Genomic DNA, 24,008 nt, shown 5'->3' on the forward strand with positions numbered 1-24,008 from the left:
TTTGTTTTGTTTGTTTCACTCCCCCAAAAATGTTCAGTGTGAAATCAAACCAAGCTAATTCGTATAAAAATACTCTCACGCCTGTGACATCATTTAAATAGAAATAATGAAAAGTGTCAGGAACAAAGCCAACAAAGTGACAGGACAGATGAAGCACCAACCAGATGGCGTCAGTGTTCGACAAGTTGAAATCACTGCTCTGTCTGGCAGTTGACTTGACCAGCATTAATCAAAACAGACGGGGACAAGTTTTTGGCTTTTCTTTTCCCGCTTTTCTTTTCACACTGGAATCCATAAAATGTTTTGGGCTGATTTTGTTATTCTTAATTTCACTAGGGCTCTAATGGAAAAAAGAAATTCTAGGAACTTTAATTCTTTTAGGGTCACAGCATTGTCATGTGTATTTAAAAGTTGACTCAACCTGAGCATTGAGTTCATGTCTATTACCTTCATCTTTATACGCTGGTTATGGGAAGGTCATGCACATTCAGCAGATGTTTCTAACCTTTCTCCTTCACGCACAGCAAGTCCCATAAATCTGTAAACGTTTTGGAAACACGATTGTTGATTCAATAGCAGGTGCTGCTGCTGTAGATAATCTGATGTGAGAGACCACAAGTCAGTTTAAAGCATGCTACCATAGCATCTGGTATGAGGTCATTCTACACCCGACTCCTGGCATTTTGCGGTGAAGAGAGGACTATGAATTATTTTAGGGCATTCCTAGTTATTGGCCCATGTTTTTTGGCTCTGTGATGTGCTGGCCCTTCTCCCAGTGTCATCTGGGATTGGCTCCAACATTGCTGCAACTCTATAGTACTGTATACCAAGCTATATGGATGATGGATATCAGTTGTCAACCTGCAGATAGTTCATTGTAACTGCTAAAAAATACAGTGTGTGCTAGCCACCAGCTCCTTATCTGTGACAGGAACTTCTATCTGATTGATTACATTGACATGATAACCACCTCACATATAACACTTAGGGTATATGTATATATATATATATACAGTATATATATATAAGGATATACATATACTCTATCTTCACTGTCGGACAGAGCTGTTCCGATAAGAGTCTTCATCAACATGCTTCCCCCATATCAGGGCTCTAATAGGTTTTTAGTGGTAATCCGTAATATCATTTGCACTGGCACAGACGTCTTGTAATGAACTGCTCATTGGTGCAACCTAAGATGGCACTCTCCTACTTGCAGCTATCATGTAGCTACAGAAGCCACCAGTTCTGGCCTCTCCATTCATCTCAAATCGATTTTTTATCCCACCCTGCATCGTCTCTATCCAGTTACCGCATGATTCAATCATTGGGGGGAGGGAGGGGGTAAAATGGGCTGTAATGATGTGAGCTACCACATCCTAAGTGATGCTGCTCACACCTTTACTTGATTTCTGCTCTTATTCTGTTGGTGCAGCCCTCCATCTGCTCTGGCTGCTCTATCTCTATGTCAGAGTGGTTTTGGTTTCCTGCACTTTTATCTTTGTCAAAGTCTTGTTTCTTGTTTCCGATGGGTCAGTTATCGGTCCTCTCCTGTGTCTCTTTTCTCGGCACTTCACAGTGAAGGAGGAAGAAGAGTAAAGAGCTTTCAGAGCAGAAACGAAGAGTGCAGATACATTTCTTTTTCTATATTTTTGGGTTCTCTTTTAGTCTTTCACTCGTTTATCTCTTTCCCATATTTATTTTACTTTATTGATTGTTTTAACCACATCTCTATCTTCTTGCCTGTTTTTAGCTTCCATCAACAATGTCCCTATTTTCTGTCCTAACGTCAATCATCATGGACCTCAGAGATGGATTTCAGGAGGTGAAGTTTGACTCCAGCCCCTCCATCTCCACCGATTCTTCTTTGACGTCCTTTGACTTGAGCACTGACCTCACGTCAGTCAGCTCAGACCAAGGTGTGACTCCGCTGACGGTCCAGAACATCTGCAAACTGCTGGAGGAGCAGCTCTCTGTCATGCCTACTTCAGCAGAGAGGACCAGGAAGGTTCTGTGGTGGGAGACGTCGTTCCTGGGAAATGATGAGTGAGTACGATTTGTTTTTTACCTATACACTGGGAAAAATGTGGAGAAAATGACAGTTTCTTTCTTAATCAAATCAAGGTTTGAGTTTAATGTGCAACAACTTTAATTACTGGGTGTTTATGTTGTTCTGTCCTGTATAGATGGACAGTGTTTAATAACAATAATAATTTTAATAATGAAACACAAACACAAATTCATAGTAAAGCAGCATGCACAATAATATAATGTATTACAGTAAAATGTTCTACAACTCGTTTATTTCAAAATGGGTTTAAGTCTGAGTTGTTGTTTTTCGTGCTCAGTCCTCATGAGGGGGGATGTTTGGTTTAATTTGCTACAGTGAAGTGTCCATGGAAGAAGGGTGTCGATGTGGTTTTAGCAGCAAAGATTTATGACGTTTTGGAATTTGATGCAGACTGGAAGTGACCTTGGCCTTAGTCTGGGATATTATCATGGAAAAAAGAGCATGATGGATCCTTTAAAGACACTGGAACCAGTGATTATTGGACAAGGCTGTGTGTAAAATTACATCAAAGATGTTAGCAGTGGAGGTCAAATATTCAGGCAGGAATATTCAGTTGTTTTTTTCTGTCATCTCTGCATGGTGTATCATACAGTAATCTATAAAAAGGATAGAGAACTAGTCAATCAAATTTAGGATGGGAGTGAATTCCAGCAGTATCTGAAACTGAAGAGAAAACCCTGAGATGTTGATTTTTACTCAGAATGCTAATGACTATCTATGTGTTTCTCTGACTCCTCATAGCAGCGTGTGCTAAAGGATGAAAAATGTCTAACGTTAGTTTATATCCACACCACAAATCATCCTTTTATTCCCTAAAATTCTTCAGAGATGCTTGGAGTGACTCTGTGATTTTCCAATTTTATGCCTTTATAGACTGTATATGATTTCACTTCAGCAAGATAAAAGACTGGAAGTGTTTACTGGCAGACACTCACTGCCAGAGTTCTCTTTGAAATGTACCTTTAAAAATGTCCCTTTTAAAAATCTCAAACTGCAAAAACGTGACTAAGGAATAATTCAGAGATGGGACTTTTTAAAAAATATATTTTTATTTGGCTTTAGGGCTTTTAGTTTTTTGTTTGATTTTTTTTGTTTGTTTGTTTGTTTGTTTCAAATGAAATAGTTTAATGTATTTGAAACTGGATACCAAAAAGAGCAACCTCTAAAATATAAACTAACCCTAATCAGGTCATATTTATTTTTATTACATAAATTGTGACATACTTTTTTAACAAACGCAGCAAAAAGAAATTTCTGCCTTAGTTAGACTCAGGCTAACTTTGCACTCCACTAAAATATATAAAGCCTGAGTGTTATACATCACACAGATATATTTTAATACAGTTTGTTCCTTTATCCCTGGTATATTTTTGCACACTTCGTTCTCCATTAGAACTGCTGAGCTTATATCACTTTGCCTGTAACCTGCCTGTGCTTATTTTTTTCTTCTTTGCCTTTTTGGCAACTCAACTCCAAAGCCCAGGAGGTTGTTTCAGCAACTGTTAGTAATTATTTTTGTTCCTTTTGGCTCCTGGATGCCTGAAAATTAGGACACAGTCATGGCGAGCGGTGCAGACGGATGGAACACTGAGTCATGAGATAGGATCAAAGTACTCTCCATCATCATTTCCACATAAAGAAAGGATCATTTTTGTACGCAGTTACCCATGCAGGAGAGTGCTCTAATTAATCTGTACTGAACTTCATCAAAATCTATTTTAATTTTACACCTTATTTTTAATGCACGAATAATTACACTGTTATCCTCCTGCTTCGGGGGAACCATAGATTCTTGTAGTTCATTTTGTGTTTTTTTCCCCCAGTGTCTCCACAGGCAGCTGTGTGAGAGACAGACACAGTTTCACAATTGGGTAAAATTGCTCTGATCAGATTCCTTACCACATATTTTGCAGTAGTAGCTACTGTTTTCCACTTGAAGAGTTTGATATAAGATATGTGCATGGATTTAAAGATGAGCTTTGCACAGAAGCTAATCAGCGCCTTGAGCTGCAGCAGTTCACACTGCTTTAACCAAGCAGTAAATAGTGTGGGGATACATCAGTCAGTGGTGAAATGAATACAGACAATGTTATGGTCTGGGGCCACATTAATCAAGTACTTTTTAGCCACACACATTTTGATTTGATATTAAAATGTTTTTGGTGTCCATACAAACCAACCATATTATAGTAAAACATTATGTAAACTTACAGTAGCTTTGCTTCAATTTAGTCCAACATGGACACAAAAATAAGGGGAATTTTGATGATCTGGTCACATTAGATTATAATGTGGTAACTCAACACCAATAAATAAATAAATAAATAAAATTCATATTTTACTTACAGAATGGCGACAAATTGATACTATTCAAGCAATTTCACTTAATGTAGATCATCATTTTTAAAAATATTTACATTAGTCTGTAAGGTATTTTATATTATAAGTGAAAAACAAACGTTGCAGCAGAGCTTCTTTAAAAATGTGCTAAAGGCCTCATGGTGAGATAGAAGAAGAAAACATGCTAAAGAAATTGTATACGATTCACTTTATTGTGTTTTGTTTCCAGAACACTGATCCATGGTCCAGTTTATATTACACATACGTTACACGAGTCCAGCGATGCTTCCAAAATGGGTTATTTAGGTGTAAAAAAAAGTTGACCTTTAAGAGGTGATTAACATTTACAGATGGACAGATGGAGATGAATTATGCAACAGATTTGAATGTAGTTTTAAAAGAGTTTTTTTTATGGGCAATCTCTGGATTTGACTCACCAGTGTCTCATTTACTTCTTGCTGACCTTTCCAAATGTTGCTTTTAGCTAAAGTGTGCAGCTTGACCTTTGAAATAGCGAGTGCTAATTTACTAATACATGTGTGACCACCATCTTTTTCTTCAACACATCATGTAAGGCAGGTAACACGATGAATTCTTTGTTTTGGTTTTTAAACCAATCTATTTTTTATTTTATTTTTTATTATCCCGAAAATAAAACGAGACAAACCCCCATTGTTTTGGCTGCAGTAGATAGTTTTGGCCTAGACTCAGCACCAGCTGGCCTCTCGGTGGGTTGACCAATCGAACTCCTCTCCCCCGAAGTAGAACAACACATATATTAATAACAAATACAAAAAGAGTTTAAATCTCCGTTGACTCTCTAAAGGGCCGATCAAAATGTCTCGAATTATCCATTTCCTTCTCGCAACACATGGAAACAGCTGTCGCACAGAGAAATCAAATCCAGCTGTCACAGAGTGATGAATTTAACCACAGAGGATGACTTCAGAGGGCGTCAAAGCGTGCAGTCATAAATCTGTGGAACTGGAGAACCCACTCTTTATCTTGAAGTGGATTCTTCTCGACATCTTAAGCAGCTCAGATTAGTGGGATTCTGGTGTCACTTGTATTGTCACGGAAAACGCAGCCACTTCTGCGTTGAAGGGAGAAGTGGCCACAGCCTTTAGAGCCATTTGTCTGGTGTTAGTCAGTTTTTTTTCTTGTGTTGAAACTAAGTTTAAACTCGACGACTGCTCAGCAGCACATTGGTGGTAAATGAAGACATTGTAAAGTCTAGAGCTTGATGGTTTCCCAGACTTGGGATTGGGAATCGCATTTTTTGAACCTTTTATAACTGCTTATCTCTGTAAGAGTGGATCTCAAAATTCTAGATGCAGGTACAAAAACACCTGTACTCTTCACGGAAGGATAGATATATGTTATTCATGTCCGATACCAATACTGATACTACAGCTTGGAGAATCTGCTGATACTGATATCAATCCGATACCTTCTTTTCTCCTCCACTGTGCCGTGGTCTGCTGTTGCTGAGGCGATAGTGTCCCTCTCTACGACATGTTGCACAAAGTTCTTGTCTTAGGTATTGGATCAGACGGGCTACAGTCGATGTCTATGTTCAATCCTGATATTTTGACCCATATCGGACCACTTCCATTCCTGAGCCATACCTAGTCCTCATACTGTACCTCAGTGGTCCCAACCTGCTTCCATTTTCGCTGCGTGTTTCTGGGCAACTGAGAAAATCCTGTCCAGTTTTGTGTTTTGTAGTTGTCGCTGCAGTTCCACAGGTCAGTCAGTCAATTATTGTAACAAAAAAAAACATACAACAGGTTGTGTTTACCTCCCATGCTCTTAATTTCACAAGGCAGCAGCTGGAATGGTGTGTCCAGATTGTTCTGACCAAGGTAATGGCAATCCCTGCAGTGAAACTGAATCTCACTGACACGTGATTAGTTACACATTTAAAGTTACATTTTAGATTATTTTTATGCATGGTATGAAATGAAAAACAAGAAGAAAATGGTAAATAGTGATGAAAGAAGGCTGAGTTTCCTATAGTTCAACATTGCGCAGCTCTGATACTGGAAGGACGTGTTCACAAACTCCAATATGTTTAGTCGGATCTGAATATTTTTTATTTGTTTTGTTTTATGTTTGTATGTATATTTCTTTTGTATTATCCCACACACAGTGAGTCTATAAAGCTCTGCTGCTGCTGCTGCTGCTGCTGCTGCTGCTGCTGCTGCTGCTAATGCTAATACTGCTGCTCCAACCACAGTTGACCTCTGTCCACGCACACAGCCTCACACTCATTGATTGTCACATTTGACTGTATACCATACATGCATGAGATTACTAGTTTGATTACCATGCATGCCATTGTGTGTGTATGCGTGTGTGTCTGTGGGTGTGTGTGGTGCCCTGGACCATATATAACTTCACACATATTGTAATCACTCTGACAAAGACACTGGGAGGAGGTTTTTAGCACCCTGCCCTGCACTCCCACAGCATCAGACTCTGAACATGCGTGTGTGTCAGCCAGTATCTGTATGTGTGTGTGTGTGTGTGTGTGTTTGTGTTTGTCTGTGTGAGAATAGAGTTTATCCCCTTCAGCCCAGATGCCCCGGCTAAATCCATCACTACTGTTGCTGCACAGTGGCGCTAAGCTGAAACATTTGGCACCAAGCAGGGAATGGATAGAAATAATTACAGGAACCTACAAAGAAATACACACTTTTACACACATACATTGATAATTTTTTTTTAACTCTACTTTAGGAATTTATTTTCCAAAAGAGTTTCATTTTTTTTAGTCCGAGGAGAGGATGGAGTCCTGGGAGGATGCAGACAAAGTGCAGATGTTAGCATCTGTTCAGTGAGTTTTTGCTTTTCTTCTTGTCTTTGATTTTCTGCGGTCCTTACTTTGATCAAGTGTCTGTTTAAGGTCTGTTTGTTTTTTAAGTCAAGGACACATTAGAAGCACTCTATTTGTCAGCATTGAAGCTTTTTACCCAGGACTGATGAACTTTCCGGGGACATTTGTGCTTGTTTTTGGCTTTTGGCAACTCATTTATTTTAAGCGATGCTCCCGCTCTTTTCCACGCTCCACGCTTCTATGCCTCCATATCTTTATTCAAGACCAACTGACAGATGACTGGAAATATATTTATGACTTCACAGAGTAATTAATTCTGACACAGACCTTTGAATTATTCCCTGCGAGGCTTCAGGTGCAATTTCCATCCTTCTTACCCCTGACATTTGTGGAGCCATGTTGGAATCTTGGAGTCATTGAGTTGACAGCACGTGGAGACTTCGGTTACGTAAGCCTGTGGTGAGGTGGATGCGAGCAGGAGCAGCAGCAGGAGGAGGAGGAAGGCAGGATCTCGTAATTACTGAGCACACTCAAAGATTACATCATGGATTGGAGAGGGTTTATCTTTGACTGGCTCCTGGGAAGTGTGTGAGTGTGTGTGTGGCATTACAATAACGGCATCGTCCTGCAGCTTCTCTCAGGGTCACATGATTTTCAAGAAAATCTTACTACTACCACTGGTGGGTTTTTGTGAATCAATTAGCAGAAATGACTAAATGTGTGAGGATTTCCGACATAAATCAAAGAGTGGCTGAAATGACGAGATATCTAAATACAATCATGTTATGTCCAGCATTACAGTCTCTCCTCTCTTGTCTCTAGTCATTTTCCTTCTGTCTGAACACAGATTCCCGTGTTGAGCAGTAGACCGTAGGACTGTAGGGATGTGAAAGTGCCAGGATGCGGTAGCATTGTTTAAGGATTATGGCAGAGAGGTTAGAGGTCAAAGGTCAGAGAACATGTGGCTCTGAGGAATGACAAATTAAACGAGATTCAGAATCAGACGTAGATTCATCAGTCAGACTGACACAACAAACCACAGACACACCTGTATAGATGGACCTGGATCTTTTTCTATTTTTTTCTCACTTCAAAATTTAAAAAATACAGAAGCTGAGAATCTGTAGCTTTATAAAATCTGGAGATGATCAATAAAATCAATGAAAAAGTATTCATGTCATCTGTAATATCCACCAGAAATAATATAGGTATCCCTGTTTAATTCATTTTATCATCAACCACATTCTGATAAGGCCTGAAAATATAAAAATAAGAATTACTTTTGTGTCTACTGGGATCTATATTGGTTTTAGAGCCAGTATATTTGGATGAGAAACAAGATGAAATAAATGAAATTAGATCAAACTTCATACATTTCCAGCTTGGTTACAGTTTTGAGCTTCGACATACTTATTTCTGCATCATTATTTTGGAAATATTCTTGCCTTTTCTATCGATTTTTTACAATTATTTTCTGATTTGTTTCCACTGTTTTCACCTTTACATTCAGCGATGACAGGAATCATAGGTGATTATTTAAAGCTTCTTTTTTCTCTCTCTCACACATGTTTTTCTAGTGCCTGTGCACTGTGTAGACAACACTGTAGTTGAGGTTCAGTCCACATACTGTAGCATAGATACATATGTGTGGTGTTTATTATTAGGCCAAGCATCACTGCAGAAGCTGATACAGCAGCAGTGACCACAGCTCACGTCCAGTCATCAATATCCTGGAGCCCCTCCAGTCTGTTTGTTCCGCTGCTATTGACGACATGTCAGGACATTGATCCTGGTTTTTATTGTCTGTGGGTTTGCTTTTTTTTTTTGTTGTTGTTGGTTTTTTTTTTTATTGCTGCCGTCGTTCATTCAGGAGCCTCAGGGAAGCATAGTGAGATAATCTCTCTGGGGAAACCGCTTATCACATGATATCCCCACTGTGAGTTATGGTGTGTGTTTGTGTGTGTGCAACTCTGATGTGTGGGGATTTGCTGCTGTATCTGTTTGCAAATGCGCTGATGCATTAGTATTAAATAATGAGCCAATGTGTGAAATCCTTTAATGACTAAATGTCGGACTGTGTGTGTGTGTGTGTGTGTGTGTGGAACTCACTTCACTTCAAAAGCCACTAAAACTGCAAGTTAGCTGTGTGTGCTTTAAATCTGGGTCTAGATGAATGAGATCTAGAATCATTATTCAGTTGGTGTCAGTGATTCAAGACTTTTCTTTTACTTTTGGTGATGAAATTATAGGTGAAATATTAAGACTTTGTCTTCAACTCAACAAAAAACACTAAACATCCTTTTCTTTTCATCTTTTCAAGTTTACCACATTTCTGAGAAGTATTTTCTATTTTTTTATTTACCATTTAAAAAATTTATTATAAATTATACTTTTACCCAGTAAAAATAATTGACACTTTAATAGTTTGAGCCTTTCTGCTGATGTGGAAATGTAATTCCTGTCACATTTCTTTTTTGTTTTGAAACGTGATGTCACAAAATGACTGATGGGAAAAAATACTTTTTCAGCATTTTAGCTTCATGTGCATGTAATAAAAATGTTACTCTGTGCTTGATGGATTGCTAATAAGTTTAGATTCATGTGTTTTATTACGTTGTTTGTCTTGGTTTGAGCATCTTGATGTATGTCAGCCAAGATGGGAGAATGGATATGAAGCTGCCTGGACTTCATTTGCCTGTGCAAGAGAGGAAGAGAAAGAGAGAGATTTGTAAGGTGACAAATGGCTCAAGTCACTTCCTGTTCCTCCTTATCTCCTAAGTGTCAGCGACAAGCTCGGTTATTGAAGAGGGATATTTAGGAAGCTGACAGCGGGAGGAATGAGAAGAGAGAGGAAACGACAAAACAAAGCAGACCTGAGCCAAATTTGTTTACACCTGCTTAAATCAAGTCAACAGGTGCTGCTGCTGCTGCTGCTGCTGCTGCTGCTGGAGAATTCAGGACAGATTTGACATCTATCTATCTATCTATCTATCTATCTATCTATCTATCTATCTATCTATTTGTATCGTTAGTGCAACTTTGGTTGAAAACACATTATATTTGCTGATACATTTTTTTAGTTGTTTTTACAAAACTGTTTATTTCCACATGTACCACAAATACACAAATTTGTATCCACATACAGAATTCAGTGTAGAAATTCACCTTTGTTTGAAACGCTGGGCATGTGATTGCAGGGCTGATGATTTTCATGATGCAATCAATTGAAATTAGGTGCAGCTCTGGGATTGGGCCCAACCCATGACTCTAATAATGAGTAGAGTTACATAGTACTGTGTTAACACAATACCTCATCTCCAGAGAAGCTGATACACTTAAACCTGCATTTGGCTGGCAGACGAATAAGACAACAGTTCCACAGTGTTCACTGACAAAACCAAGTTAGATTAATTAAGTATAAACAAATTAAAAGTAAAAATAAGATAAAATAAAACAGCTCAATATAAATCCTTTTTTTGTGTTCCTTCGTGGCTCAGTATGTTGTGCTACAAATTGCACAACAACATGTGTTATTTGCAAGAAACCAAAGAATTAGGGAACACACGTGCACTGGTTTCTTTATGAAAATACTTTCATCTTCCTGACTGTACTACAGTCACATACATTGACCTGAAGTCAGCATGTCTCACTCTATCCTATGAATTCAAAACCTGACTTTTTATTCTTTTTTTTTAAATCTCCTTCCTGTCCACTATCTGTTATACTGTTCTAATGCATCTGTTATTTTAAGCACGTACTTAGGTCTGGTCTATATTTGGTGTACTGCAGCGAGCGACTGCAGAGAAGTGCTGCTGCTGCATGGTTGCAGACCCATGGTTGCAGACCCCTGGCCTCGTCCTTTTGCCTCATTAATGCTTTTCTGAATGAAATGATCCTGCTTTTTTCCGACTATAATCTATAGGAACTATAGTCAATACTACAAATTTGACTCCATTCCTTCTCTGTCTCCTCTCCTCCTTCGTTACATAATACTTTCTTACAAGAGTAAACCACCTCAAACCCACTGTCCATCAATCCCTCCTCTTCCTGTTTGTCCTCCTTGACCCTTCGCCCCCAACCCTCCTCCTCTCCATCTTTTTTTCTCTGTGTTCACCTCCCTCGTTTCCCCTTGTTGAATCAATCTGATCCGTTTCTCATATTTTTCACACGGTTCTTCTGTCCTGCCCCCCCCCCCAACGCCCTCCCTCCCCGCTCTGGGGTTATCCGCCCAATCAGATTAGGCCTGCGTCATAAAGAGGAGAGAAAAGCAAGAGATCGTATTGCTGGTTGGATTAGAGAGGGTGCAGGAATGAATTACTATGATCTCATTGTTTAGACGAGTCACATAAAGTGAGTGCGGCATGTGTGTGTATTTGTGTATGCACAATGGTATTGGCTTTAGCCCATGTAATAACAGGAATGTTGCAGGAAGGCTTGTAAAACTGAAAAATTCCTTAAGGACACAGAAGCACTGTGTCTGGTCTGAAGTGACATTTGTTAAACTGCTTTTACCTGTATTGCACTGTATTTATGGGATTTGTCAGTCTGCTTCACTCAGGTTGTGGAGTTTGTGTCTTGGCATCAGTGATTCCCAAATCTGGGATCATTCCTTTTTATTAGAAAGGGTGTTCTGCTGAGATGGACATTCAGATTCCTACCACATTCCTTGTCTTTCCTTAAGTGGTGCGTAACAATGCAGCTCACATCCTTAGTCTAACTGTCACACACCACTTGTGACCTTGGGCTGTATTGTTATTCATTAGTGCACAGAGGGCAAGTGGACGTCCCGCTCCCCTCTTATCTCACTAGGACACAGACCAGCTATGGGATGCCAGTGGCGTCCCTATCAGTGTCTGCACTGTAATAAGCAATGCTGTGGTTTTAGTTTGTTGTGAGATGGAAGATATCAGAGAGCAGGGCTGATGATGAAAACCAATACCCAGCTCTCCTGTTTATGACATCCTTTTGTATGCATTGCATTTTCAGTTTTTGGTGTCAATTCTTTTATTTTTCATATTCCTTTCCCTAACTTGCAATCTCTTGGTTCTGCAGTGTGGGGTCAATGATGTGGGTCAAACCTGCAGAGTTGCAGCAGTTAATCAATTATTCATTAACTAATCAGTCTGTATCTGAGACTTGTTTGTTGGCCTTCTCTGAAAGTGAACCTTAATTTGCCACATTTTCTGCAAACACTAACAGTTTATCAGCTGTAGGAATAATGACCAGGATAGGAAAGAAACTATCTTCTGTCTAAAAATAACTTCCATTTAAGTTTCACATTTTTGGTGTTTTGTAAAAGTGATATTTGTCTGTGAGATCAAACCTCATGGTTCTATAAAGTGATTCTCTCCACATTGAACATAGATCTTAGGATTTTATATGTGAGAGGAATCAGTCAAGTGTGAAATCAATTAAAGCTTTAAAGTAAAAGGTCATCCCTCCACTTCCCCCTCCACACACACGCGCGCACACAAACTCTGACTGCACACACTATAATTTGGTATACGTATATTGAGGGTTGGCTGTTTAAAATTTAATTGAAATGAGTTTCTAATTTGTGCTGATGGAAGTGGAATTTCTAGTTGCACAACTTTTTGTTTTTGTTTTTGTTTTTTACCTGACTCTAGTTCCTATTAAAGGCCAGTGGCCACACGGCCTGTAGGGACTAGAACTGGGCTGAACTATTTGGGCTGCAGAAACAAGAAGTCAGTGTTTGGTAAATATAATAATGTCCTCTCCTAAAATGGGCATTAAAACAATTACAGTTTTTACCAAAGGGTAGCTGTGGATTAATCATAATAAATCATAGTTAATGTTAAAATACCACCCTGTAGATATTTGTGTTTTAGGAGTGAAGCTGCTCCGAAAAATGGCTAATAGTAAGAGTAATCAAATTTGAATTAATTGGTCTTGGCAGACATCCGTTCCAGCACATGTGCTTCTTCATCATTTCTACTTCCGAGCCCTTTATCTTTTTGGCATCACTCCATTACCAGAGATCTCTGCATCAGTTTATTATCATCTCATTTAAATTTCGGGCGACTACTGTATATATTTTTAAGACGCTCAATATACCTCACCCATCAAAATAACTAATCCAGGTCTTGATGTGATAATGTGTGCACTCTTGCATTTCTCTGTCAGATATTTTTATGCTCATGGTTATAGAGTCATGAATCGTCAGCATAAAGAATAAACCCTAAAATCTGACATTATTTATCCCTGGAATAACTGTTTTCATTTCTTTCGTTTCCATGACATTTGACAACATGGGTCACAGATTTGGGGGAAAAAAAAATCCTAAATCCTAAAATGTTTTGTTATTCACCTGTTTGGGATTGATCCTAAGATTGTCAGGTGAATGAAATTTGATCACAGAAGCGTGATCGTTTCCCGTGTTTTGCATGCAGTCAGGGTTTGTCATCACATACTTCGTCCTCTGCCCCTATGGTGGCATCCAGCCAACCAGAGCGTGTTTTGCTCAGGCGTAACCATCTGTGCACTTGCACATACATGTGCAGTTTTAGAGAAGGAATATGTTACTGAATGTAAACGTCTAGTACAAAACAAACTGGTGTCAGCTCTGTTCTCCAAAATGATGTCAGAGATGAAGTCAGAGAAATGTTCCTTCAGGCTGATCTGAAGGGAAGCAGTCCGAAGTGCAGGGACCGGTTCTCGTCTACGTCACCGTGATGTTGATGCTGTGTCTTTCTGTGTAAAACGGGCTTCAAACTGAAAAACCTCTGGAGACCGAGCCCTCACTCCCATCAGCATCCTCGCCTGCTGAGTCAGCATTTCCCCTGCCCATCACGCCACACCCCCTTCTCTGCTCCTCTTTCATATCATCCCTCTTTCTTACAGCCTAAATACTTTTTACTCTCCTCTCCTCTTTTGTTCCTCACTACATCCTCCAGTCTTTCATTTTCATTTCTCCCTCTTCTAGCCATCCCCGTGCTGCATCCTCTTTTCTCTGCTCTTATCTGCCAGTGAAAGAGTTTTGCAACCCTGATGATCACAGGGCAACACTGGAGCCAGAAGGCATCAGTCATCCACTCCCTTTTGTCCCTCCCCTCTCTCTCTCCCTCTCTCTCCCGGAGCCTCCCTCCCTCCTCTTTCTTCCATCCTCTCTTACCCCACACTCCTCGCTTGTCCCTTGCTCACAGCAGCTATCATCGCTGCACTTCTGCCTGCGTTTAGACGTAGAAGCCACTGCAGGCTGAGTAAAGCAGGTGGGGAGCAGCAGCAGAGAGGTGGAGGTGGAGGTGGAGGTGCAGCTGAGGGGATGACCTCCTCTGTCTCTAGTAAAAACACAGAGGAACTCAATTACCAGCGAGCTGAATGAGACGTTCAACAAGGCTGATATCTGTTGCCCTTCCATTTATCTTCCTAACCGGCCAAAATCCTGGGGATATGTTCCTGACATGGATCCTGGTTGAAGGTGGATGTGTGACTTTTTCACTGTGCAAGGATTTTCAGCGGGGATCAGCTCGCTCATGTGGATGAGCTGAGCTCTGGGACGCAACGCTCCGTTGTAGGACCACATGGACATGTTTGGGTTCCACAAGATGCCCAGGATGTTGTCTGGGTGAGTGTGTGTGTATGTAACTGGAAGTTGTTATACCTGGAGACTCAACAGTGAGTCAACAGTAAAGTGAACATGCTGTGGTCAGCATGTATGAAAGTTCTTCACAACTCGTGGTTCCTTAACGTCATTTATGGCTGTGTTTGTCTGTGTTTCCGTACGGCCTTTTTTGTATTAAATTGAAGGAATGCTCGTGACTTCATCATTTGGTTTTTTATCTGTACAGACATCAGCTGATGAGGGAGTCAGTAGAACAGAAGCAAAGTACTGCACCCCGCCCACCCCCCCACAAAACAAATATGATATCATTTTGGGTCTTAGTTAAGAAACAACATGCTCTATTTAAATATGTTCAAACTGATAGCGTGATAATGACAAAACCTGTTAATGAGACGTCTTTTTGGCTTTGCTTCTCTCGAGTCTTTGTGTTGGTGTGCTGCAGGGCTCAATTCAGAATCATTTATTTTTTACAAATAGAATTGTTGGTAAACACGACACAACACAAACAATTCTGAAACTTTAAACCAATGAACTGTAGATCAGAGGTTTTTTCTCTGCCCCCCCCCATACACACATACACACATACACACATACACACATACACACAAGCACAAACACATTGTTACATTCACAGCTACAACTTCAAATCACTTCACTGAACTTTAAACATAACAATAACCCCCACCTGCTGTTGTCCATTTACAGATGAAGTGTGTTTACAACTCAGTTCAGTGTTCCCACTGTGGCACAAATACAGCAAATATTGAACCAATACGACCCCCCAACCTGCCCACAACCCACCCCCCAACGGCTGTGCACCCCCAGGGGAGCACTCTACAGCACCACTGCTATAGATTTTAGATGTTGTAGCCTTTACAAACACTGTGGAAATGTGATTAACATGAGAACAAAAATGAAATTTTTACACTATATGAAGGCACAGTGGTCAGAATGGTTTGTCATTGATTTAAAAAAGGAAATAATAGGAAATATTTTACCTTTAGTATGAGCTGGATGTTTTTTGTTGAAACCTGGATCGGTACATTTCAGGGAATAACTCGACGACAATCCAGTGTTCAGCACAACCACACACAGATACACACAAACATACGCACATATATATGTTTGCATGATCCTTGACCATGTTCACATTCACTAAGCTCTCTAAACATGGATCACGATGACAAATCTTTTAAACCATACTCAGAGGTTAAGGCATCTGTCTGGATGGAGAGATGCAAGGAAGGAAGTCAGGAAGGAATTAAAAAAAGTCTTGATGTTTTTATCAGTCACTTATGTCATATCGCATACGTTCTTCCATTAGCTTTTAAACACATTTTTTGACTATTTTCAACAATCGATAATGAAATATGTAAGGATTTTACATAAACAATATAATACAACAATAACCCAACATCTGTTGACAAAAAACACATTAGGGTGTGTTGGTGGACAACGCCATTTTGTATGAAATTAAACATATTTTTATGAATATTTAACAGGAGACTGTAGGTGAGGAGTGGTCACATTTGGGATATGGCTGCTGACCACCTTAAAACTTGAAGGCACCTTTACAGTTGTTGAATACATCCAAGACTTGTGTGTTCCCATGGATTGTGTATGAAGTTCAAAAGGAATTATTATATTTCCAACCAGCTGAATCTGATCCATCTAGTTCTTCAACATATTTAAACCATCTTTAATAACTGTCTCCGATAGTTGAAACACAGTTTACATATTAGTCAATTTTAATGTCATGGGGTTTTATGGACCTTGAAGTTCACAGATGTTGATCTGTAGTGAGAGTAGGTGAAAGAAAACATGAAGAGGTGGAGGAAGGTCAGCGGGGGTGAGACAGAGTGAGGGAGGTGCAATGATAAAGCTACAAGGAGTGGAGGTAGTAAAGGTGGAGGAGGACGTACAGGTTCAAACGGGTGAAGTAAAGGTGGACAGATGGAGACGAGTATTGGGGTGATTTGTGGCAGAAGAATAGCAGCAAAGTTGAAAGGTCAGATTTATAAGACAGTAGTGAAACCTACTATGAAGCAGGTGGAGATGGTTTGGACGTGAGGTGAGGAGAGATGGTGAATATATGAGACAAAGGACGTTGGAGATGGAGCTGTTAGGAAAGAGGGATCATTGTCAGTATAATTTAAAAAAATCTTTAAAAATCTTAAATTAATTAAATTAATTAATTAAAATCGTTCAGGTTTTAATTTTATGCCATTGAATTCCAAAAAGTAAACAATAGGATCATAGCATTCAAAGGTGGCTATTTCTACACTGAGAACTTACATATGTAACTGCAAAGTAATGCCTGCTTGCATATATATATACATATATATACATACATATATATGTATGTATATATATATATATATATGTATATATATATATATATATACATACATATACATATATATATATATATATATATAATGTAATTGCCCCATGTTTTCACATTGCATTAAAATCTAGTTAAATTTGAAGGTGTGAACTATTACTTCATACCACAGAGGCAAAGATAAAGGCCCGTCACTGTTTGTTGCTCAGGCAAAGCTTGGCTTTTATGTCAGCGTTTGGCAGTGAAGGCAACCAGCCGGAGTTGTTTGTGTGTCGCATATCAGCTCCCTGGAACATATGCCAGACTGCCTGCTGTTGCTGTATCAGGCACAGTTCCACTGCATACCAAGAACCACCTGACCAGCCCTTAACCTCTGCGATGCACCGTTAGGATTCATTCAAAGCTGTCCCACAAGTTCACCTGAACTGCATCACAACAATGGAGTGAAGACAGTGACAGCTTCTCATTCTAAAAGTTGTGACAGAGGAAAGAATGGGCTACAAAGGGCGTTCAGGTTTGGGAGTTCTGGAACTTGGAACAGTTTTCAGAGTAAGAACAGTTATGGAAGGAACAGTCAGTCGGTCCATGAGTGGATCTTCATAGGCGTTAGTTGATGCTGCAAGAAAAAAATATCACTTTTAAAACAATTCAAAACACAGGACAATGAGAGAAATCATAATGGCATGGCATGGCATTTTCGTCCGCTTTTCCGTAACCGGGTCGCAGGGGCAGCAGTCTCCATGACTGCCACCCAAATCACATTGCACCGTACCAACCCCCCTGAACCTTCCTGCAGGTGGTGAGTCCACTGGAAGGTACCAACCGCCCTGACTGGAATTTGATCTTGCCCCGGAGGTGAATCCTGGGGTTCCACACCAGTGACAGAGACATTGCCTCTGGGCCAAAGCGCCACAGAAATCATAATGTTACTTACAAAAAAAAAAAAACATAGAGGCAGTCAAATGTAAACAATTAGTGCTGAATGAATGCAATGAGTCCACCGTCCATCCACTCATTGCTTTAATACACAGTCAATCAGACAATGTTGTCGTTAATCTACACAGCAGAAAGACATTTATTTTCACCCTAGGATCCAAAGCCCCAAAATGCTACAGTATCTCAGAGCCCAGGGCATAAATAAGTCTGACAGGGACAGTTGTCAAATACACTGTGAGTGACTGGAGACTGATTAATATTGTTGAGGACATGGTGTTTTACAAGCTAAAATTAAGCTAAAAAAACTGTTTGAGTTCCACTTTTTGTTGTTTTTTGTCTTCCAGCAATAAATAGAAATTGCTAGTTTTTCATATAAAGGAATGTCACCTTATACATATATATATATGATATAACATATCAAATAAGACAACAAGCTGCAGGGTGTTTGCAGCCGCTCCCTTCCTCTTAGCTCGCAGCCTTTAACCCTTAAAGTTGCACAATTTTCTTCATCTTAGTCTGGATAATCCTCTTGGGGATTTATTCAGTGATCAGTACATGAGAAGCTGTGGGGAAGAGGACATTGTTGTCTGTTTCATTTAGTTTACCGAGTGAAATCACACTCTTTTCCGTCCTTTTCTGGCACCACTTCTTCCCATCTGTCTCCATACAGTATCGTAGCCTTCAGCTCCACCTCTTAATTCAAAAATAGATGAAACTACGTACAAACTGCAGTACTTTAGTAAGCCTTTCTGCTGCACCAATTCATTATTCAGGTTAATACATCTATTGTGACTTTGTCGTGATTACCAATAATTCTCTGGCATTATGTCATGCAGCAGCACTGAAGTGGCAGTGGTTTAATTCTTCGTGCCCTTTAGACGAGTGACAACATTTGATCAATTATGCAAATCAAGCAGAAAGCTTTTCCTTTTGTTCCCCGCTGCTGTTTCAGACTTCCTTCCGGTAATTCTGCTTTAGAATAACAAACAGCTTTTAGAAAAATTATCATCTGCAAATTGCTCTTTGAATTTGTAAACAGGGCGCACTGTGAAATTCAGATGCCACGCCGTCAAACCAAGATGTTAAAAAAAAAAAAAAAAAAAACTTGACATTCACCACATTTTGTCTGGAACACGTCTCATCATGTTTTATTCTGCAGCTGAGGGTAAAGACAGGTTTCATTATTTAACCATACGTGCAGCTGGTCCACCTGGGCGGACAACTTTAATGTTGTAACTGGTAGATGTTCAGGAAGGTTCCCGTCCAAATCATGCAGTGATGCCAAGGCAGCCCTCGCTTTTACTCCCAGGCCTGAGCTAACAAGATATTTAATGTGTTTGGCCTCAGGTTGAACTTCCCAAGGACGAGCACATGAAAACCATCCATGCATCCCAAAATTATTCATTCATTCAAGTGCTGGATGTACTTTCCAAAGTTTTTACTCCACTCTTTAACCACCGCAAGAGTTTCAGCTGGCCATGACTTCACAAGCCTAATTTATCAAAAAAAAAGTATAAACAGTACATTATATAAAATGAAATAAAAAATGTCTTTAAGTTTTATATGAAAAAGGGATGGATGATGTAAAACATCGAAAAGAAAAGGTTGAATTTCTGAAATCTTTGGTGTGTTAGAAACTGTAGGTGGCATGATTGGGAAATAAAAGGAGCATCCACTGAGGTCCTCTCCATCAATGAAGGTTAAGGCTTTCACTTAGTGGAATTTAAGAGATAATAATATTTACACATTCTGCTGAATAACTGACCCATATGCAGTCTACATCAGTCTTCTGTAGACAGTGTTTTGCAATCCATGAACAAAAGGAACAGACAAAAAGAATCACTGAGAGTGCTGAGCAGTTCTTTTATTTTTACAGTTTTTAATTTTTGTTATTTTTTTTTTTTGAGTTTTTAGAATTGTTCCAGTCATTTGCCCTTGCACCCTGTACAGATGTGAAACCACAGGCATCTGTGCATCATGTGAACATGTTATATTTGCAGCTCATATAGAAGCAACCGGGAGTTCCACTCCCGACAGTGAATCTCTGACTTTCACTTTCCAAACCATTTCCCATCAAATCGGCCGTGGTGAAATGCAAAATAAAAGTAAAACACGATGCCTTTAGTAAAACAGCATGCACTTAAATGTTGCAACAGAAACTGACGGATGCTTTTGACACCTGCGCTCACTTCATACAACAGAGGCAGCGTCGCCTCCGGAGCAGTGCATTTATAATTGATCTGCATGCTAATCTCTCCACTATCAGGGAAAAACAGTGACGCTTAGATACGAAGCTTTACAGACAGAACACGCTCCTGCCCACAGGACCAGCTCAATAATTGATGGCACGCACTTGCTTTTACAACATATAGAGAGCAGTTCAGTTCTTGTATAAAAATATCTGCTGCATTTTCAATTTTCAATTCTTGTGTGCTTTTACGCAAAGAGAGTACGTGGTGGGATCCAGTGAACTGACCGTTAATGCCCAGGCTGGAAGTGTCCTCTCGGAATTCACCTATTTTCTATGTTCTCTGTCCTGACAAAACTTTGTGATAAATGGGATACTGGACTGATTACTTCTGCTCCAAATCTTGCCACGTTACAATAGTGAAGTACCAGAGAGTATTCTCCGTGCACACTGTACTGTAAAGACTGCCTGGAGCATGGTGTGACACACACTGACACGATGGCAGACATGTTGGACATGCCTGTGTATGAAAACTAAGAAGAAGTATGAAAAAGTAGAAAGGAAAATAAGTTACACAGGATCTTGAGCCGGTGAGTTCCAAATTTGTACTGCAACGCCCCCTTTTGTAGATAGGACTTTTGTTGACTCCACGTTCACATCACGTCCACACATTCACAGCTACTGCTTAAACTTCTCCACTGAACCTTATTTTCAAGTAATTAAATAAATAAAGTTTATTTACGTTTTACTTTCACAGAAATATTTCACAACATGATTCACAGGTGAGCATTCTTCGCTGATTTTGGGCAAATTAAAAAGTATTAAACTTTAGCTCTGCCCAAAACAGCTTTGCACAGATTTGAGAACCAGTGTTTTTTAGTGTTGTTGAACCTATTTGTCAAAGGGGAAAGTATTAGGACTAGATGAGTCGGTCAGAGAAGGTCCAAAAGTGCAGTTTGGCCAGATGTACCTGGTCAGTAGTCAGTATTTATATGGAATACATGAACGTACAACAGGCTCATGGGAAACTAGGGCTCATGGGGACCAAGGGTTGCCTTGCGTCGTCCAGTAGAGGGAGCTGCTTTAGCTAAAATTGCAGAATAAATTTAGCCTTCTCTGCTCTGTCAGTGGATCTTCCTCCTATTTGAATAGTTAAATGCTTAAGTAATAAACTAGACAATCACAGTGTGGTGGTTTGAGGATTTTATACAGCTTTATAAACCTCTATTGAATAGTGTGAGATTTTATTTTTCTTTCTTTCTTTCTTTCTTTCTCTCCTTCTTTCCTTTCCCTCATTAACCTCCTTTTTGCAGATGCGTTCAAAGCCTTTCATCACAATACTTTTGCTCGAGGCGCACCGACACACACTTGAGTGTCTCTCATTCATTCCCGTGATCACATCCTCCTGTGTAATCTTCTTTGAAGAGCGTTTAGAATGACTTGTTCTGCTGCACCGGCGAGTCACACTCAAGTGCTTTCTGCAGACGCACTTGTCAGCTGCATAACTTCCCCTGGTATGAACTTCTGACGTGAACTTTGGCTTTTGATTCACGACCTCGTGAACTGTAACTGCTGCCTGTATAAATCCATGTGACTCGCTCATTCTTTAACCTTTCCCATTGACTCCGTCCAAATAGAGACACGTCGTCAATGTGTGGACTGTGTTTGTGCAGTCAGTCAACTGGAAAGTGATAGTGGTAGTGGAAGTCCCCACAGGCCTGACTTCACATGAACAAGAATAAAGGGCTGTGACACAGAAATCAGTTTTTATACATGATCCAAGTTCCATTTTTGTTGTTGTCTTTTTTTTTTTTTGTCTAGAACTCGAGAAGGAAGACAAAACAAACCTGAATTGTATTTTTCAGGAAAAGCCAGATTTAAAAGTTCAAGCACTGCCATGTCTATTCCAAGTGTAATGCACCGGGTTTGGACCACAACAACAGGAACAGAATTCAAACAGGAATCACCTTGAAAAGACACAGTTCCAAACGTGCTCTTATCTTTGTTTCTCTTTCACTTCGGTTCCACTGGGTTTGGTGTGACATTTACACAGAATCGATGCAGCGTTGCTGCTGCTGCCTGGGCTGTGTTGTCCCACTGTGACGCACCGCTGTGCAGCAAAGGTTGAAGAGCAACACTGTAAAGTGGTGTGTGCCACTCGTTGGCGATGCGTAAACGCATGCAAATTACAATCAGGAAAAAGCACTTCACGTCTAAACCCTTCTGTCACTTCTGTCCTTTACATATTGTATGAAATCGTCCTGATTCTCCTGTCAAAAACAATGCAATGCAAACAAATCCAACAGAAGCATTTCTTTAAACAAAAATATCTGCATATCCAGACTAATATTTATTACTTAACAAGTGAACAGGTGAGGGACATAATTTATTGATTACTCTTCCACTTACATTGTGTTATTAATTTTATCAGTCAATGCTGTCACATGAAAGAGTTTTAAATACTCTATACTGAGATTAACCTGAACACAATGACAGTAAATATAAGCTATAAATCTGTATGTTAGAATATATATATACACACACACACACACACACACACACACACACACACATATATATATATATATATATAATAGGTATATACAAATCATATTAATAAAGAGACGTAAAGACAGGTTTATTACTAGGTTTAGTTTTGTGGCTTTAAAACTAACGTGTAAAAGTTTGTTTTGCCTTCCTGTGGTTCGCCTCTACCTACAGATCTCAGTGCTTTTATTGAAAACAATCATTTTATTTATAACAATCTAAAAAGTATTTCTCTTAGGTGTCAAAAAAAAAAAAAACAACAACAACAACAAACAAAAAAACATACATTAATTTGTGTTCAGCCCGATAAACACAGCGGCAAAGAACTCACCTTACTGCCAAAAACAGAAAATGACCTTTGGCTCTCTCTAAAGCAACAGTATTTTGTCAATGTTGAGGCAGATTGTGTGAATTTGTCTATGGTCACAGAAGACATTTTTAAAGAATTACACATATTTTTCATGTTTCCTTCAGATTTTTCTTCATTCCTTTCCTGATTATTTGACAGTCAATTTCAAAACCTAACTTTAGAAATTAGTTCCTTGCATCTTCAGAAAGTCTGCCAACTTCTCCTGGATATTGGTTTACAGCCATTCTAAATCAACATATTTCAGCAACCTCGTGCACTAGATTTATTTAAAACTTAAGTCTTATGGGCAGAGCAAATTGTACTGAAGCTGGAATTCCCTGAACAAAATGCTTCACTCCTTCTGAAAGGCACCTTGTAAAGAGAAAATGTGATACTTGGACATTTTCCTGTGCTCGTTTCCAGGTAGCTAAATGGTAGGCGATGAGGCAGAGAAGGACAATCACTGAGGAGAGCATGTGTTTATGGCTTCTGTTCCAGACCACTGCAAATGTTTTGATCCAAAACCTTTTTCTAGATGTATTGTTTATGCAGCTCACTCATAGACTTTATGTTGGAGGTGAGTTTAGTGTCCTTTGATCTGGAGCACCAAACTGTGAACTGGACAAGTTTGATTGATGTTTGTACCTAGAGCCGCCTCTGACAGGGTGTGATGTGCATCTGTGTGAGGTTACTGTTCAAATATTTGTTAAAATGGTTTCTGTACATTATAAATAGAAAACTAAAGAGCTGTCCATGGTGCTGAATCAGATGTGTTAGCCCAGTGGTCCTCAATTATTTTCTGTCAGCCCCCT

The 24,008-nt window shown here is 39.5% G+C and overlaps 1 protein-coding gene across 1 annotated transcript in view; it reads left to right on the top strand.

The window, feature by feature from the left end:
• The first annotated feature begins 47 nt into the window (after positions 1-47).
• The window catches only part of LOC103389723 (FERM and PDZ domain-containing protein 4), a 42,257-nt gene continuing 18,296 nt past the window's right edge, over positions 48-24,008 (top strand). Inside the window, exon 1 of the mRNA XM_008325265.3 lies at positions 48-2,046. Within this exon, the coding sequence (XP_008323487.3) occupies positions 1,766-2,046 (281 nt within the window). The 5' untranslated portion in view covers positions 48-1,765. The remainder of the gene's footprint in view (positions 2,047-24,008) is intronic.

This window comes from Cynoglossus semilaevis, chromosome 14 (assembly GCF_000523025.1).
Source record: "Cynoglossus semilaevis isolate Cse_v1.0 chromosome 14, Cse_v1.0, whole genome shotgun sequence".
NCBI classification, from domain to species: Eukaryota; Metazoa; Chordata; class Actinopteri; order Pleuronectiformes; family Cynoglossidae; genus Cynoglossus; species Cynoglossus semilaevis.